At 53.5% G+C, this 15650-nt stretch overlaps 1 protein-coding gene across 1 annotated transcript; it reads right to left on the bottom strand.

The window, feature by feature from the left end:
* Positions 1-1436: 1436 nt before the first annotated feature.
* On the bottom strand, positions 1437-5669 carry UBE2L6 (ubiquitin conjugating enzyme E2 L6). Its single transcript, XM_074956843.1, has 4 exons — positions 5537-5669; positions 2911-3006; positions 2549-2735; positions 1437-2100 (listed from the first exon to the last, which is right to left on the bottom strand). Exons 1-4 carry the CDS (start codon positions 5561-5563, stop codon positions 1946-1948), a joined length of 465 nt encoding a protein of 154 aa, XP_074812944.1. The 5' UTR covers positions 5564-5669; the 3' UTR covers positions 1437-1945.
* Between the last annotated feature and the right edge of the window lie 9981 nt (positions 5670-15650).

Below are 15650 nucleotides of genomic sequence, written 5' to 3'. Positions count from 1 at the left end.
CCCCTGCCAACGCCAGATGAGCACATTTCACCACAGGGCTGGGGCCAGTGCTCCTCGTGGATCCCAGCTGGCAGCAGGTGTCTGGAATGCGTCTTTGGCTGACCGCAGTAGGGCTAGTTCTCCTGGCACTCCCAGGGTCCATTAGAACCAAGCGCCCCACACATAGGGCTACCCCCACAGGAGCTGCCTGGCTCCAAGTGACAGTGAACCAGGGTTGCCTTCCTGCTGGTGCCAGTGTGACACCCAGCTGGGTACCAATGATCTTCCAACCTCTGAAGGGCCTTGTCCAAGTGCAGGCTTCTGCTCTGGGCCTTGGCTCAGCTCTGCCAAATCCCACAGGAGGTGCTCAGCAGAGGGCCTGGAAGTCATATGCTTATGGGCTGGAAGGGAGCAGGGGTCTGTGCACAACTACAGGCCCCATAGCTCTGTGCTGCCCTCTGGTGGCAGAGTCTTGTTAGTGCTAGATTGTGGATGGTCCAGACTGATGACAGCACCAACAGCAGCCACTTCCCCCTCCTCCAGGGCACAAGGCAGCAGCTGCTCAAGAGCCATCAGAGATGGCCCTGGCCTCTGGAGGTGCAGGTCAGGATGCTGAGGTGACCTGCATTTAGGACAAAGTGGAGGAGTGGACCGTACCAAGGGAGGAGAGAGAGGGGTAGGGTGTGATCACCCGCCTTTGGGATTTTTAATGGGCACAAGCAGCTAAAGACCTCAGTTTTATGTCCCCTGGGAATGCAACCCCCCCCCACCCCCGGTGCTGTCCGGGGGGGCCCTATAGGATCACACACATGGCATTGGCAGCTCTCAGCTGGGCAACTCCATGGTCTGAACCTCAAGCCAGCTCGTGGTAACTGGGGAGGGAGGGGCTGGGGGGAGCTGACTAGGAACAGCACCCAGCTCCATGGGAACATGCTGGCCCAGGGAGCTGGGACAGGACTCAAAGCCCTTCCCCTCCAGTGCGGAGCGTGGGGCGGAGATCAGAATGATTCATCCTCAGGGCATCTGCTCCAATCCCACCTCAAAGGGGGAGGGTGGAAGTGGCTGGGGCAGGAACAGCAGGAAAGAGGAAGAGTCTAGAGATAGTCCGAGGTCCCCAGAGATTGGCCCCACACCAGGTTGGGGCGGGGAAGGCAGCTGCCTGGGAAATCATCCAAGGGGGGGATCTGCACATGGGAGTGGAGGGATCACGGTCCATTTTTATTGACCAGAAAAAGGAAGTTATTTCACACACACAACCCCCCACCAACAAAGGGGCTATTTTAAAAAAACATTTCTCATCACACTATTCCAACCCAGAATCACCCTCCAGCCTGACACCCCCCCACGCAGCCCCAGTCACCTACCCAGCTGCAGGGCTCCTGGGGGGAATTCCCCCCCACATCGCTCCCTGTCTGCATGGGCTGGGTGCAGGGAAGGCATTTGGGGCTGCTCTCCCCACCCCCCACCCTCCCCTCCAGTCTTTGCAGCTGAGGTTTTAAAGTGCCAGGCGACAAACCAAAATAAGATCAACAAAGGCAGTGGGGTTCGTGGCATAAAGCTCAGTGCCCAGGGAGAAGCCTTTGGCCCGGCCACTCCTGGCAGGCCTGGGGGCCTGAAGATGGGGTGAGCAAAGGAGTCAATCAATGAAGGGAAGGGGAAAGCCCACGCACCCAACTTCAAAACCCCCTGGGGCTTCAGTGCCCCCTCACAGTTGAAGGGCTCCTACAAGTGACAACAGTGCTACCGTGAGGTGCTGGGTCCGCCCTTAGTCTGGGCAGGGGTGGGGCACATGCCCCAGAATTCCATGGGGTGCATCGCCATGACAGCATGCAATGGTGGGAGAGGCCATTTTGGCCCCACCCACCCACTAGATTTCACCCACTACGTGCATAGGCCCCACCCCTGCCTGGGACAGCGAGTCTTCCCCACCAGGAGTCGGCAGCAGGGTGCTAGAGCAGGATCAGGGTCACTCGCAGGGCCGCTTCTCGCTGAATTTGCGGGTGTGATCCTCGGCGTTGCGCAGGAACCTCTTGTAGTCGCGGGTGAACTCCTCGGCCAGGTCGGCGCGCAGCGGGTGGCCAGGCTCAGGCTCGTTCACCAGCGCGATCAGAGCCTGGATCACTGCACAGAGGGGCAGGGAGGGGGTGAGCATGGCATGGAGTGGGGCAGGGTGTGCCTGCTCCTGCACACTGGCCCCGGCCCCCCAGACACCCCACACAGTAGCAGCCTCACCCACCCACGCTGCCCGCCGGCACCACCAACTGCCCCACAGGGTACCAGCCTCACCCACCCATGCTGTCCCCCGGTACTGCCAGCTGCCCCACAGGGTACCAGCCTCACCCACCCATGTTGCCTGCTGCCATCGCCACCCACCCCACAGGATACCAGCCTCACCCACCTGCACTGGTCCTGGCACATAAACTACCCCAGCCCGCCATCCTCACTCACCCCTACAGCCACATCACTGCCACCCTTGTTGTAACCCCCCAGACTCCATAGGCCCAGCGCTTCTGGGCACCACCCCCACTAGCTCCCTGGCGGCATGTACATGTGGCAGGGGGGCATGTACCTTGATCCGTCTTGGTGGCGGGTTTCCAGTTCTCAGCACTGATGATGGGCAGGCAGACCTGCCCCTTCTCGTCCACATTGGGGTGGTAGATTTTAGTTTTGAAGGTGACCTTGGGGGGCTTGAAGGGGTACTCGGCTGGGAAGCTTATCTCGATTCGGAAAGCACCTTTGTTGTACGGAGGATTGTCCTGGTCATAGGGCAGGAGAGAGAGGGCAGAAAGCTACAGAGCCAGCAAACACTGATCCCTGGGAAGAACTGGGGGCTTGTCCCATCTGCCTTGGACAGCACAGACCCCTCTGGGGCAAGCAGCCCATGCTGAACCCCCGCCCCCACCCCTCCAATCTCCCAGTCCCCACACTCACCGGCACCAGGAGCCCTTTCCACAGGAGAACATTGGTGTCATCCACCTCAATGTCCTTCAAGCAACGGGACCCAGACCTCTTCAAGTCATCCAGCTCCTGCAGTGGGAGAGAGCCGAGTCGTCAGGGACCACACACCGCCCCCACCTCAGAACGGCCCCCCAATTGGCCCAGCCTTCTGCTCCCTAAAATTGCCACCCCAATAGGCCTCAGACTCTCACTTCCCCATCCGCCCCCATGTAGCAGCACAAACCAAACCACCAGTGGCACCAATTCAGATCTTTCTGAGGGGAAGGGAGGGGTGAATTCCAGTTCCTGACACACACACACACCAGGAACCTGGTCTAGTCCCCACTTGTCACCCCCTCCACTGGGTAAATTCATAAGTGCATTTGTATGACAAGGCTGCTTGTGATGGCAAGAACTGGGTTCAGCAGCCCTGGGGCTCAGTTCCAGTTTATGTCTTGTGTTCCTGATGCTCATGCTTCAGGATTTCAGCCACAGCCACCCACAGGAGTAAGGAAGGGATTTCCCATCTCTCAACGTACTCTGGAAGAGTTTTTTTCTCTCCTTTGAAGCATCAGGGATGGCCACAGCTGGAGATGGGACATTGGGCGGTCAGGCATCTACCATTCTCTCTCAGAGGTGCTTGGCAGGCTGGATCCTGCTCTCATGCTCAGGGTCTAACTCAGGGGTGGGGAACTTCCGGCCCACGGCAAGTCTCCACGCCGCAGGCCAGAAGCCCCGAGCCTCAGCACTCCCCTGCGGGGCTGGAACCGCAAGCGCAAGTTTGCCCCGCTGCAGGGGAGAGGATTGCCAGGCTCTTAGAAGTCCGGTTGGCTCTGCGCAACAACCGGAAGCATGCCCCTGTGGCCCCTAGGCACAGGGGTGATCAGGGAAGCTCCCCATGCTGCCCACATGCCCAGCACTGACTCCGCAGCTCCCATTGTCCAGGAACCACAGCCAACGGGAACCACCGCCTTTGGATGGAAGGGCAGCTGGGCCAAATCCGACTGGTACTGTGACCCTATGTGCCAGGTTGCAACGTCACTCACTGAAACGTGACCTGGCCATTCTCCCATCAGGACAGAGGGACAACCGGGGCAAATCTGAGCACTGCTGAGACCCTGGCAGCCAAAGCGATGCTCCGGCAGCAGCTGTACTGATTTAGTACGGGACCACTGCTTAAAAGTGGTCGGCCATGGCACTCCCCGGCTCCCGGAAGTATGGAGCATTGAGCAAATGCAAACACCCTGGGGCGGCGTTCACCCATCCCGTAAAGGCCACACAACTGGGACCGCTGCGAGCCACCCTCTCTCGCCCATAGTCTCTCCACACCAGGGCTGCAGCAACCAAGAGCTGGGCTGAGCTCTGCCCATCTCTGCAGCTGCCCAAGCACATTTCTCAGAAACTCATTGAAGGGGGAGGGAGACAAACTCACTTCCTGCTCCCAAAGGCAAACAAACAACAGAACCTCCTGCTGCAAGCAACCCAGCCGCTCACCTCCCCCTAGTGGGACATCCCAACTCCCAGGGACTGGAGGGAGCGTTGGGTTACCCAGTCCCCCCACCTCACCCTACTCTAGGGCTCCCCTCCCCATGCCCCTGAGAAACATCACTCCAGAGGAGAGAGTCCACTCCCTCAGCTCAGCCCACACCCCCTGAGGCTCCCCATTCATCCTCACCCTGCACTTTTGGTTTCGAAGAAACCAGAAACCAGCCAGGGACTTTCCGAGGCAGCAGCCATAGAAAGTGAAAGCACCTGCCTGGTCCTGACACTTACTTTTAGACATCGCTCCTAAAATTAAATGCCTCCTTTCCTCCTGCTTCATCCTCACTTCGACCTGAACCACCCCGCCCTCCCCTCCCCCACAGCTCCCCCTCCATGTCAATCTGGCCTGGATCCTTTATAAAGCTGGCACCACCAGGGTCAGCATGGTGCATTTGTCCGAAGTTGGCCAGGACACAAAGGGTGAACTTCTGTGTCAGCCCCCATCACCTCGCCCTAAGGGGGTCCAGGGCCCCACTTTTTTCTGTAGGTCACTCCAGCCACCCCACCCCCACCAGCGTGATTTTGATACATTACGAGTCATTCTTTTCAATCTGGGTTTTATTCCCGTCTGGTCATGGGGTTGGGCAGCCAGATGCTGACCAGAGCTGGAGACAACCGCCCAACCCCCCTTGCACAGGGGTCACAGCTTCACCTTTGATCCGGCTCCAGGCACATGACAAGCAAAGGGCAGGGGCAGGTGTGACGGGATGGGGGGGTGGAGGGAGAGACACAGGAAGGGGTTAACCTCATTGCAGGGGGCCTTTGGAGCCGCAATGGGACCGGGAGCCACATCAGAGACCTGGGGTGAGTCCAGCACCCCCCTGGCTAGCCAAGGGCACCCAAACAAAAGTGAAAGTAATGCAAAGCTCCCACCGCAGCCTTACCTTGTGTCCCACAACCAGCCCCCCCGCGGCCTCTCCCCAGCCCCCCAACTCACCCGGCCCGGTCCCGCCATCATTCTCAGCCCCCCCCCCCCCCCCGCACTCCCCGCCCTGCTTCAGCCCAGCCCTCCCCCCGGGCCGGTGCCATCAGCCCGCGGGGGGCTGCGAGGGCCAGAGACCCGGCCCGGCCACCGCACCTTGCCCACTCTCCTGCTCGCCGCCATCTTCCCAGCCCGGCCGGCTCAGCGCGGAGCAGCGACTCTGCGGGGCGGTGGCGAGAGAGGAGCCGCCCCCGCGGCCGCGCACCAGCGCCCTCCCCCTTCCCGCCCCCCGACCAGGGCGAGGGGCGGGGCTAGAACGCTCCCTCTCCCCCGCCTCCTCAGGGATCACAGAGATACGGTGTGGAGGGGCTAGAACTCCCCCTCAAGGATCATAGAGAGGGGTTGGGGGCTAGAGTGCCCCTAGGCCTCCTCCGTAGGGCTGCCAACGTTCCAGTGTCACGAAACCGAACACTCTAGCCCCGCCCCTTCTTTGTCCCCCGCTCATTACATTCCCCCTCCCTCCCTTTCACTGGGTGGGGCAGGGGGTTGGGGTGCGGGAGGGGGTGAGGGCTCCGGGTGGGGGGCCCGGCTCTGGGGTGGGGCCAGAAATGAGGGGTTCAGGGTGCAGGAGGGGCTCCAGGCTGGGGCAGGGAGTTGAGATGCGGGAGGGGCTCTGGGGTGGGGCTGGAGATGAGGGGTGCAGGAGGGGGCTCCCAGCTGGGGGGTGGCGCCTAGGGACTCAGAGTGCAGGAGGGGTTGAGGTGCAGGCGGGGATACAGGCTGTGGGTGTGGGCTCTGGGATGGAGCCAGGGATGAGGGGTTTGGGGTGCAGGAGGGAGCTCCAGGCTGTGGGGTGGGGCCGAGGGATTCAGAGTGCGGGAGGGGGCTGCGAGTTGAGGCAGGGGGTTGGGATGCAGGAGGGGATACAGGATTCAGGCGGGATCTGGGGTGGGGCTGGGGATGAGGGGTTTGGGGTGCAGGAGTGTGCTCCAGATTTGAGGAAGGGCTCAGAGTTGGGGCAGGGGGTTGGGGCACGGGCTTACCTTGAGCAGCTCTTGGTCAATGGTGCAGCGGGAGGGGGGCTAAGGCAGGCTGCCTGCCTGTCCTGGCACCGTGCTGCTTGCGCCCTGGAAGCAGCCACCAGGTCCGGGTCCTAGGTGGGGAGAGGGGGCAGGAGGCTCCATGCACTGCTCTTGCCCAGAGAAACCGTCTCCCCCAGCTCCCATTGGCTGGTTCCTGGCCAATGGGAGTTCAGAGCTGGTGCTTGGGGCAGGGGCAGTGGATGGAGCCCCGTGACCCCCGCACCTAGGACCCAGACCTCCTGGCCACTTCTGGGCACAGCATGGTGCCAGCCAGGACAGGTAGGGACTAGTCTGCCTTAGTGCCGCAGCTCCACCGACCAGACTTTTAATGGCCCAGTTGGTGGTGCTTACCAGGGCCGCCAGGGTCCCTTTTTGACTGGGTGTTCTGGTCAAAAACGGGACACCTGGTCACCCTAGTTTCACTGGGAGTCTCCCGGAATCATGCTCAATCTTCCGGAGGCTACTGAAGCCAAACCAGGAGATTTTAGGCCACTAATGGTCTGGCAGCTCAGTGGGGCTAAAGCAGGCTCCCTGCCTGCTCTGGCCCTGCGCTGATCCTGGAAGCAACTGGCACATCCCTGTGGCCCCGGGGGAGGGGCAGGGGGTCTCCGCGCGCTGCCCCTGCCCCGAGCACCGACTCCGCAGCTCCCATTGGGGCCTTTGGGAGCTACCAGAATAGAAATAATGTACAACAGTGGAAAGTGAAGCCAAGAAGAAATGGGCTGTGTAGCAGAGGTTAGCTGGGGAGCCAGCAAGTGAAGGAGTTTATTGTAAGACATGGTGGTGGTGTAAGGATAAGGCCTTTGTCTGCAGCCATATTGTAAGGCCTAAAGCCTAAGGCCTTCGTCTGCAACCAGATTAAAAGAGCAGCCAAGCAGCAGCCATTAGCTGAGAAGCAGAAAGTCACATCCTCACATTTCATCTAAATTACATTAAAACAATGTAATATCAGGCTGTTAAGAAGGAGACCCTGTCCTAATGGCCCCCACTATCACCAGGTAAAGAAACAGATCTTAAGATGGTTAATGAAAACTTAGTTTGATATCATTCTGTCTGTCAAGAAATCACTTACAAATAGTTATGGTTGTGAAATCCTAATTTTTTTATTGTTTTGTCATTATGGTCCCCACTTCCCTATTCTTTATCTGTATGAAGAACAGGAGTACTTGTGGCACCTTAGAGACTAACAAATTTATTAGAGCATAAGCTTTCGTGGGCTACAGCCCACTTCATCAGATGCATAGCATGGAACATATAGTAAGAAGATATATATAGATATATATATATACATACAGAGAAGGTGGAAGTTGCCATACAAACTGTAAGAGGCTAATTAATTAAGATGAGCTATTATCAGCAGGAGAAAAAGACTTTTGTAGTGATAATCAAGATGGCCCATTTAGACAGTTGACAAGAAGGTGTGAGGATACTTAACTTAGGGACATAGATTCAATAACTGTAATGACCCAGCCACTCCCAGTCTCTATTCAAACCCAAGTTAATGGTATCTAGTTTGCACATACTAACCCACAGAATCCTTCCTACCAACACTACAAAAAGAAGGATTCTGCGTGGACTCCTCCTGAAAGTCGAAACAACAGACTGGACTTCTACATAGATTGCTCCCGTCGACATGCGTGGGCTGAAATTGTGGAAAAGCAGCATCACTTGCCCCATAACCTCAGCCGTGCTGAACACAACGCCATCAACAGCCTCAGGAACAACTCTGACATCATAATCAAAAAGGCTGACAAAGGAGGTGCTGTCATCATGAATAAGTTGGAATATGAACAAGAGGCTGCTAGGCAGCTCTTGAAGGGTATGTCTACACTACGAAATTAGGTCGAATTTATAGAAGTCAGTTTTTTAGAAATCGCTTTTATATATCGATTGTGTGTGTCCCCACACAAAATGCTCTAAGTGCATTAAGTGCATTAACCCGGTGGAGTGCTTCCACAGTACCGAGGCTAGCGTCGACTTCCGGAGCGTTGCACTGTGGGTAGCTATCCCACAGTTCCCGCAGTCTCTGCTGCCCATTCGAATTCTGGGTTGAGATCCCAATGCCTAATGGGGCAAAAATATTGTCGCGGGTGGCTCTGAGTACATGTCGTCAGGCCCTCCCTCCATGAAAGCAATGGCAGACAATCATTTCGCACCCTTTTTCCTGGGTTACCTGTGCAGACACCATACCACGGCAAGCATGGAGCCTGATCAGCTCACTGTCACCGTATGTCTCCTGGGTGCTGGCAGACGCGGTACTGCACTGCTACACAGCAGCAGCTCATTGCCCTGTGACAGCGGACGGTGCAATAGGACTGATAACCATCGTCATCATGTCCAAGGTGCTCATGGCCGCCTAAGTAAGGTCAGTCAGGAGCGCCTGGAGAGACATGGGCGCAGGGACTGAAATAGGAGTGACTCGAGCAGGTCATTCTTTTTAGTCCTGCCGGCAGTCGTATTGCACCGTCTTCTGGCGAACAGCCAGGAGATGAGGATGGCTAGCAGTCCTACTGCACCGTTTGCTGTCAGACAAAGATGTAAAAGATGGAGTGGATCAAAACAAGAAATAGACCAGATTTGTTTTATGTTCATTTGCTCCCCCCTCCCTCCCTCCGTGAAATCAATGGCCGACAGTCATTTCGGTGAGGTCTGTCAGGGGCACCTTGAAAAGTTTAATGGAGATTCAGTCCTGCTTGGAATAGCGGCGGGAGGAATAGCTCCGTGAGTTCAGCATTGGCCTGCTAAACCCAGAGTTTTGAGTTCAGTCATTGGGGGGGGCCATTCTGTATGACAGTTGTTTCTGTTTCTCCTTGATGTAAAGCCACCCCCTTTGTTGATTTTAATTCCCTGTAAGCCAACCCTGTAAGCCATGTCGTCAGTCGTCCCTCCCTCCATCAGAGCAATGGCAGACAATCGTTCCGCGCCTTTTTTCCATGCAGACGCCATACCACGGCAAGCATGGAGCCCGCTCAGATCACTTTGGCAGTTAGGAGCACATTAAACACCACACGCCTTATCCAGCAGTATCTGCAGCACCAGAACCTGCCAAAGCGAAACCGGGCGAGTAGGCGACGTCAGCGCAGTGACAAGAGTGTTGAGGACATGGACACAGACTACTCTCAAAGCACGGGCCCTGGCAATGTGGGCATCATGGTGCTAATGGGGCAGGTTCATGCGGTGGAACGCTGATTCTGGGCCCGGGAAACAAGCACAGACTGGTGGGACCGCATAGTGTTGCAGGTCTGGGACGATTCCCAGTGGCTGCGAAACTTTCGCATGCGTAAGGGCACTTTCATGGAACTTTGTAACTTGCTTTCCCCTACCCTGAAGCACAAGAATACCAAGATGAGAGCAGCCCTCACAGTTGAGAAGCGAGTGGCAATAGCCCTGTGGAAGCTTGCAACGCCAGACAGCTACCGGTCAGTTGGGAATCAATTTGGAGTGGGCAAATCTACTGTGGGGGCTGCTGTAATGCAAGTAGCCCATGCAATCAAAGATCTGCTGATATCAAGGGTAGTGACCCTGGGAAATGTGCAGGTCATAGTGGATGGCTTTGCTGCAGTGGGATTCCCTAAATGTGGTGGGGCCATAGACGGAACCCATATCCCTATCTTGGCACTGGAGCACCAAGCCGGCGAGTACCTAAACTCTCTGGCGTACTTTTCAATAGTGCTGCAAGCACTGGTGGATCACAAGGGACGTTTCAGCAACATCAACGTGGGATGACCAGGAAAGGTACATGATGCTCGCATCTTCAGGAACTATGGTCTGTTTCAAAAGCTGCAGGAAGGGACTTTATTCTCAGACCAGAAAATAACCGTTGGGGATGTTGAAATGCCTGTAGTTATCCTTGGGGACGCAGCCTACCCCTTAATGCCATGGCTCATGAAGCCGTACACAGGCACCCTTCACAGTAGTAAGGAGCCGTTCAACTACAGGCTGAGCAAGTGCAGAATGGTGGTAGAATGTGCATTTGGACATTTAAAAGCGCACTGGCGCAGTTTACTGACTCACTTAGACCTCAGCGATACCAATATTCCCATTGTTATTACTGTTTGCTGTGCACTCCACAATATTTGTGAGAGTAAGTGGGAGATGTTTATGGCGGGGTGGGAGGTTGAGGCAAATCGCCTGGCTGCTGGTTACGCACAGCCAGACACCAGGGCAGTTAGAAGAGCACAGGAGGGTGCGGTGCGTATCAGAGAAGCTTTGAAAACCAGTTTCATGACTGGCCAGGCTACGGTGTGAAAGTTCTGTTTGTTTCTCCTTGATGAAACCCCCCCGCCCCTTGGTTCACTCTACTTCCCTGTAAGCTAACCACCCTCCCCTCCCCACTTTGATCACCACTTGCAGAGGCAATAAAGTCATTGTTGCTTTACATTCATGCATTCTTTATTAATTCATCACACAAATAGGGGGACAACTGCCAAGATAGCCTGGGAGGGGTGGTGGAGGAGGGAAGCACCGGGTGGGTGGTGGAGGAGGGAAGGACAAGGCCACACAGCACTTTAAAACTTTAAAAATTATTGAATGCCAGCCTTCTGTTGCTTGGGCAATCCTCTGGGGTTGAGTGGCTGAGTGGCCGGAGGCCCCCTCACCGCATTCTTGGGTGTCTGGGTGAGGAGGCTATGGAACTTGGGGAGGAGGGTGGTTGGTTACACAGGGGCTGTAGCGGCGGTTTGTGCTCCAGCTGCCTTTCCTGCAGCTCAACCATACGTTGGAGCAAATTAGTTTGATCCTCCAGCAGCCTCAGCATTGAATCCTGCCTCCTCTCATCACGCTGCTGACACCTTTCAGCTTCAGCCCTCTCTTCAGCCTGCCACTTACTCTCTTCAGCCCGCCACCTCTCCTCGCGTTTATTTTGTGCTTTCCTGCACTCTGACATTGTCTGCCTCCACGCATTCATCTGTGCTCTGTCAGTGTGGGAGGACAGCATGAGCTCAGAGAACATTTCATCACAAGTGCATTTTTTTAGCCTTCTAATCTTCGCTAGCCTCTGGGAAGGAGAAGATCCTGTGATCCTTGAAACACATGCAGCTGGTGGAGAAAAAAAATGCGACAGTGGTGTTTAAAAAGACACATGTTATAGAACAATGGGTACACTCTTTCACGGTAAACCTTGCTGTTAACATTACATACATAGCACATGTGCTTTCATTACAAGGTCGCAATTTGCCTCCCCCACCGCGTGGCTAACCCCTCCCCTCTCCCTCCTCTCCCCACCGCGTGGCTAACAGCAGGGAACATTTCTGTTCAGCCAGAGGCAAACAGCCCAGCAGGAACGGGAACCTCTGAATGTGCCCTTAAGAAAAGCACCCTATTTCAACCAGATGGCCATGAATGATATCACTCTCCTGATATCCTAATGATATCACAGAGAGATAAAGAACGGATGTTGTTTGAACGCCAGCAAACATACACTGCAATGCTTTGTTCTGCAATGACTCCCGACTACATGCTACTGGCCTGGTGTGGTAAAGTGTCCTACCATGGTGGACAGAATAAGGCTGCCCTCCCCAGAAACCTTTTGCAAAGGCTTTGGGAGTACATCCAGGAGAGCTTTATGGAGATGTCCCTGGAGGATTTCCGCTCCATCCCCAGATACGTTAACAGACTTTTCCAATTGCTGTACTGGCCGCGAATGCCACTGCAAATTAGTCATTAAACACGCTTGCTTTTAAACCATGTATACTGTTGAAAAAGGTACACTCACCAGAGGTCCCTTCTCTGCCTGGCGGGTCCAGGAGGCAGCCTTGGGTGGGTTCGGGGGGTACTGGCTCCAGGTCCAGGGTGAGAAACAGTTCCTGGCTGTCGGGAAAATCGGTTTCTCCGCTTGCTTGCTGTGAGCTATCTACAACCTCATCATCATCATCTTCCTCGTCCCCAAAACCTGCTTCCGTGTTGCCTCCATCTCCATTGAAGGAGTCAAACAACACGGCTGGGGTAGTGGTGGCTGAACCCCCTAAAATGGCATGCAGCTCATCATAGAAGCGGCATGTTTGGAGCTCTGACCCGGAGCGGCCGTTCGCCTCTCTGGTTTTCTGGTAGGCTTACCTCAGCTCCTTAAGTTTCACACGGCACTGCTTCAGGTCCCTGTTATGGCCTCTGTCCTTCATGTCCTGGGAGATTTTGACAAAGGTTTTGGCATTTCGAAAACTGGAACGGAGTTCTGGTAGCACGGATTCCTCTTTGTCAAGGTTCCTTCCCCACTCTGAACTCTAGGGTACAGATGTGGGGACCTGCATGAAAACTTCCTAAGCTTATTTTTACCAGCTTAGGTTAAAACTTCCCCAAAGTACAAACTATTTTACCTTTTGCCCTTGGACTTTATTGCTGCCACCAACAAGCGTCTAACAGATATATAACCGGGAAAGAGCCCGCTGGAAACGTCTTTCCCCCCAAAATCCTCCCCAAACCCTACACCCCCTTTCCTGGGGAAGGCTTGATAAAAATCCTCACCAATCTGCATAGGTGAACACAGACCCAAACCCTTGGATCTTAAGAACAATGAAAAAGTAATCAGGTTCTTAAAAGAAGAATTTTAATGGAAGAAAAAGTAAAAGAATCACCTCTGTAAAATCAGGATGGTAAATATCTTACAGGGTAATTAGATTCAAAACATAGAGAATCCCTCTAGGCAAAACCTTAAATTACAAAAAGACACAAAAGCAGGAATATCCATTCCATTCAGCACAGCTTATTTTCTCAGCCATTTAAATAAACAGAATCTAACGCATATCTAGCTAGATTACTTACTAAGTTCTAAGACTCCATTCCTTTCTGTTCCTGGCAAAAGCATCACACAGACAGAGAGAGCCTTTGTTTCTCCCCCGCTCCAGCTTTTGAAAGTATCTTGTCTCCTCATTGGTCATTTTGGTCAGATGCCAGCGAGGTTATCCTAGCTTCTTAACCCTTTACCCTCTGGCCAGGAGGGATTTTAAAGGTGTTTACCCTTCCCTTTATATTTATGATAGTCTCCCCATACAGTGATCAGATCCCATACCTCCCGTTCGGTCCATGCTGGAGCTCTTTTGCGATTCTGGGACTCCATCATGGTCACTTCTGCTGATGAGCTCTGCACTCACCTGCAGCTTGCCATGCTGGCCAAACAGGAAATGAGATTCAAAAGTTTGCGGGCCTTTTCCTATCTACCTGGCCAGTGCATCTGAGTTGAGAATGCTGTCCAGAGAAGTCACAATGGAGCACTCTGGGATAGCTCCCAGAGGCCAATACCATCAAATTGCATCCACACTACCCCAAATTCGACCCGGCAAGGCCGATTTCAGCACTAATCCCCTTGTCGGGGGTGGAGTAAAGAAATTGATTTTAAGAGCCCTTTACATGGAAAAAAAGGGCTTCATAATGTGGACGGGTGCAGGGTTAAATCGATTTAACGCTGCTAAATTCTACCTCAACTCCTAGTGTAGACCAGGGCTAACTACATATTCTACAGGCCATTATCCTCTGATCCCACTGAGGATTACCAAAAGAAACTACACCATCTGCTCAGGAATCTCCCTGAAAAAGCACAGGAACAGATCTCTGCAGACACATGTCTAGAACCCCGACCAGGGGTATTCTATTTGTTACCCAAGATCCATGACGCCCCATCATCTAAGGCATTGGCACCCTAACAGCAGGATTGTCTGGCTATGTGGACTCTCTCCTCAGGCCCTACGCTACCAGCACTCCCAGCTATCTTCGAGACACCACTGACTTCCTGAGGAAACTACAATCCATCAGTGATCTTCCAGAAAACACCATCCTGGCCACTATGGATGTAGAAGCTCTCTACACCAACATTCCACACAAAGATGGACTACAAGCTATCAGGAACTGTATCCCCGATAATGTCACGGCAAACCTGGTGGCTGACCTTTGTGACTTTGTCCTCACCCACACCTATTTCACATTTGGGGACAATATATACCTTCAAGTCAGCAGCACTGCTATGGGTACCCGCATGGCCCCACAGTATGCCAGCATTTTTATGGCTAACTTAGAACAATGCTTCCTTAACTCTCTCCCCCTAAGCTACCTAGCCCCTACTCTACTTGTGCTACATTGATGACATCTTCATCATCTGGACCCATGGAAAAGAAGCCCTTGAGGAATTCCACCATGATTTCAACAATTTCCATCCCACCATCAACCTCAGTCTAGACCAATCCACACAAACGGTCCATTTCCTGGACACTACTGTGCTAATAAGCGATGGTCACATAAACACCACCTGTCAAGGTTCCTCCCCCACTCTGAACTCTAGGATACAGATGTGGGGACCTGCATGAAAACGTCCTAAGCTTACTTTTACCAGCTTAGGTTAAAACTTCCCCAATGTACAAATTAATTTTATCCTTTGTCCTTGGAATATCCACTGCCACCACCAAACTCTAACTGGGTTTACTGGGAGACGTAGTTTGGACACGTCTTTCCCCCCAAAATCCTCCCAACCCTTGCACCCCACTTCCTGGGAAAGGTTTGGTAAAAATCCTCACCAATTTGCATAGGTGACCACAGACCCAAACCCTTGGATCTGAGAACAATGAAAAAGCATTCAGTTTTCTTACAAGAAGACTTTTAATAGAAATAGAAGTAAATAGAAGTAAAGGAATCACCTCTGTAAAATCAGGATGGTAGATACCTTACAGGGTAATTAGATTCAAAACATAGAGAATCCCTCTAGGCAAAACCTTAAGTTACAAAAAAGACACACGGACAGAAATAGTCATTCTATTCAGCACAGTTCTTTTCTCAGCCATTTAAAGAAATCATAATCTAACACATACCTAGCTAGATTACTTACTAAAAGTTCTAAGACTCCATTCCTGTTCTATCCCCGGCAAAAGCAGCGTACCGACAGACACAGACCCTTTGTTTCTCTCCCTCCTCCCAGCTTTTGAAAGTATCTTGTCTCCTCATTGGTCATTTTGGTCAGGTGCCAGCGAGGTTACCTTTAGCTTCTTAACCCTTTACAGGTGAGAGGATTTTTCCTCTGGCCAGGAGGGATTTTAAAGGGGTTTACCCTTCCCTTTATATTTATGACACGCCCCCCAAATCTCAGCTAGGGTGAAACACTGGCTGGGATTTCTTCCTAGAGCTCTAGGAAAAACAGAGTTAATAAGACACATGCATCTCTAAATATACTACCAAGTACATAAAGGCTAACAATATTTTCCACATCTCAA

Source organism: Natator depressus, chromosome 6, assembly GCF_965152275.1.
Source record: "Natator depressus isolate rNatDep1 chromosome 6, rNatDep2.hap1, whole genome shotgun sequence".
Lineage (NCBI taxonomy): Eukaryota > Metazoa > Chordata > Testudines > Cheloniidae > Natator > Natator depressus.
This window is presented reverse-complemented; position numbering and strand designations above follow the sequence as displayed.